This window comes from Aplysia californica, unplaced genomic scaffold (assembly GCF_000002075.1).
Source record: "Aplysia californica isolate F4 #8 unplaced genomic scaffold, AplCal3.0 scaffold00137, whole genome shotgun sequence".
In the NCBI taxonomy this organism is placed as follows: Eukaryota; Metazoa; Mollusca; class Gastropoda; order Aplysiida; family Aplysiidae; genus Aplysia; species Aplysia californica.
The window spans coordinates 247,411-248,955 of NW_004797407.1; the positions used below are offsets into that span (position 1 = coordinate 247,411).

Consider the following 1,545-nt stretch of genomic DNA (forward strand, 5'->3'; position numbering starts at 1 on the left):
AAAATTTAAATACCGTAATAATAATAATAATATATTATTTTTTTTAAACCCAACCCAAAAACTGTCTAATCTCGCCAGACCGTGACATCAGCCTTGCACCAGGGACCGGCCTGTTGGACTACGAGAGGGTCCCCCGACAGTACCATATCACCTGTACAGCCCACGACGGCTACCTCACCTCCCCCGCACACACACTGACCATTGACGTCACCGACGTGAACGAACCGCCTCAGTTTGACCGGAACTTGTACTCTTGTGCCTTGAAGGAGGCGAAGGTAGGTTGTTGGTTAAGTAAAGTGACTTATTTTTCTTTCTTTCTTTCTTTCTTTCTTTCTTTCTTTCTTTCTTTCTTTCTTTCTTTCTTTCTTTCTTTCTTTCTTTGTTCTTTCTTTCCTCTTTTCTTTCTTTCGTTCTGTCTTTTTTTCTTTCTCTCCGTCTTTCCTTTTTTTTCTTTCTGTCTTTCTTTTCTCTCTCTCTCTCCCTCTCTCTCTCCCTTTCTCTCTCTCTCTCTCTCTCTCTCTCCCTATCTCTCTCCCCCCCCTCTCTCTCTCTCTGTCTCTTTCTACCCCTCCCCTTTCTCTCTTCTCTTAATCACGATGATGCCAATGGGTCACCAGTACCACTTCTCTCCTTAGTGGGGAAACATTTCTATGGAGTATCATAGTCTTTCTGTACAGCTACTGCATCCCTCCCAGTCCGGGTGGGTTCTGACAGGCGGGGGTCAAAGCCAGCTTTCTAAATGACCTAATTTGTGTCGATGGGGGCGTGAAAACACCTGTATCATCCTCATGGGTATTGGTGTGTATCATATCAGTAACGTGTATTTATTGATTGATTGATGGATTGATTGATTTATTGATTCATTCATTCATTCATTCATTCACTTATTTATTTATTCAACTATTCGATACTCTTTTCGTGTATTTATTTATTTATTCATTCATTCATTCATTCATTCATTAAATTTTTATTTTTTTATTTATTTATTTATTTTATTAATTTATTTATCCTCTTATCTGCCAATGTATCACTATGTTTATGTCTGATGTTGGTGTTTTCCGCGTGGACAGACGGGCATGTCGAGCTGCCTGCCCAACATCCACATCACCGACCCCGAGAACGACGCCATCTCCTTGACCTTTGTCCCCGGCAACCACAGCCACATGTTTCACTACGACAGCAGGCTGGGACAACTCACGTTCGCGGAGGACTTCGACGTGGACCCTCCAAGATACCAGTGAGCGAGACTAGCTGATGTAGACGGTTTGCGGGTGCTCTGGGGTGGTTTGCTAGGCTCCTCCTTCTTTCCTATCGAATATCATTCTATCGTCCTTCTCTCCCGTTCTTCTTCTTTTTTGTTTGTTTGTTACTGTCTTGTAACGGCTCTAATGTATCTTCTGGCGCCGTAAAACCTCTTCTAAAACCAAAAACAAGACTAGATATTTTGCTTACTTTTGTGTGTGTATGTTTGTTTGTGTGTGTGTGCATGTGTGTGTGTGTGTATGTGTGTGTGTGTTTGTGTGTGTTTGTTTGTGTGTGTGTGTG

General features: G+C 42.2%; 1 protein-coding gene across 1 annotated transcript in view; it reads left to right on the plus strand.

The window, feature by feature from the left end:
• Positions 1-1,545, plus strand: part of LOC101851344 (protocadherin Fat 1) — a 27,186-nt gene that overhangs the window by 10,543 nt on the left and 15,098 nt on the right. The window contains exons 5-6 of the mRNA XM_035969314.1: positions 79-275; positions 1,071-1,237. Coding sequence (XP_035825207.1) covers positions 79-275; positions 1,071-1,237 — 364 coding nt within the window. The remainder of the gene's footprint in view (positions 1-78; positions 276-1,070; positions 1,238-1,545) is intronic.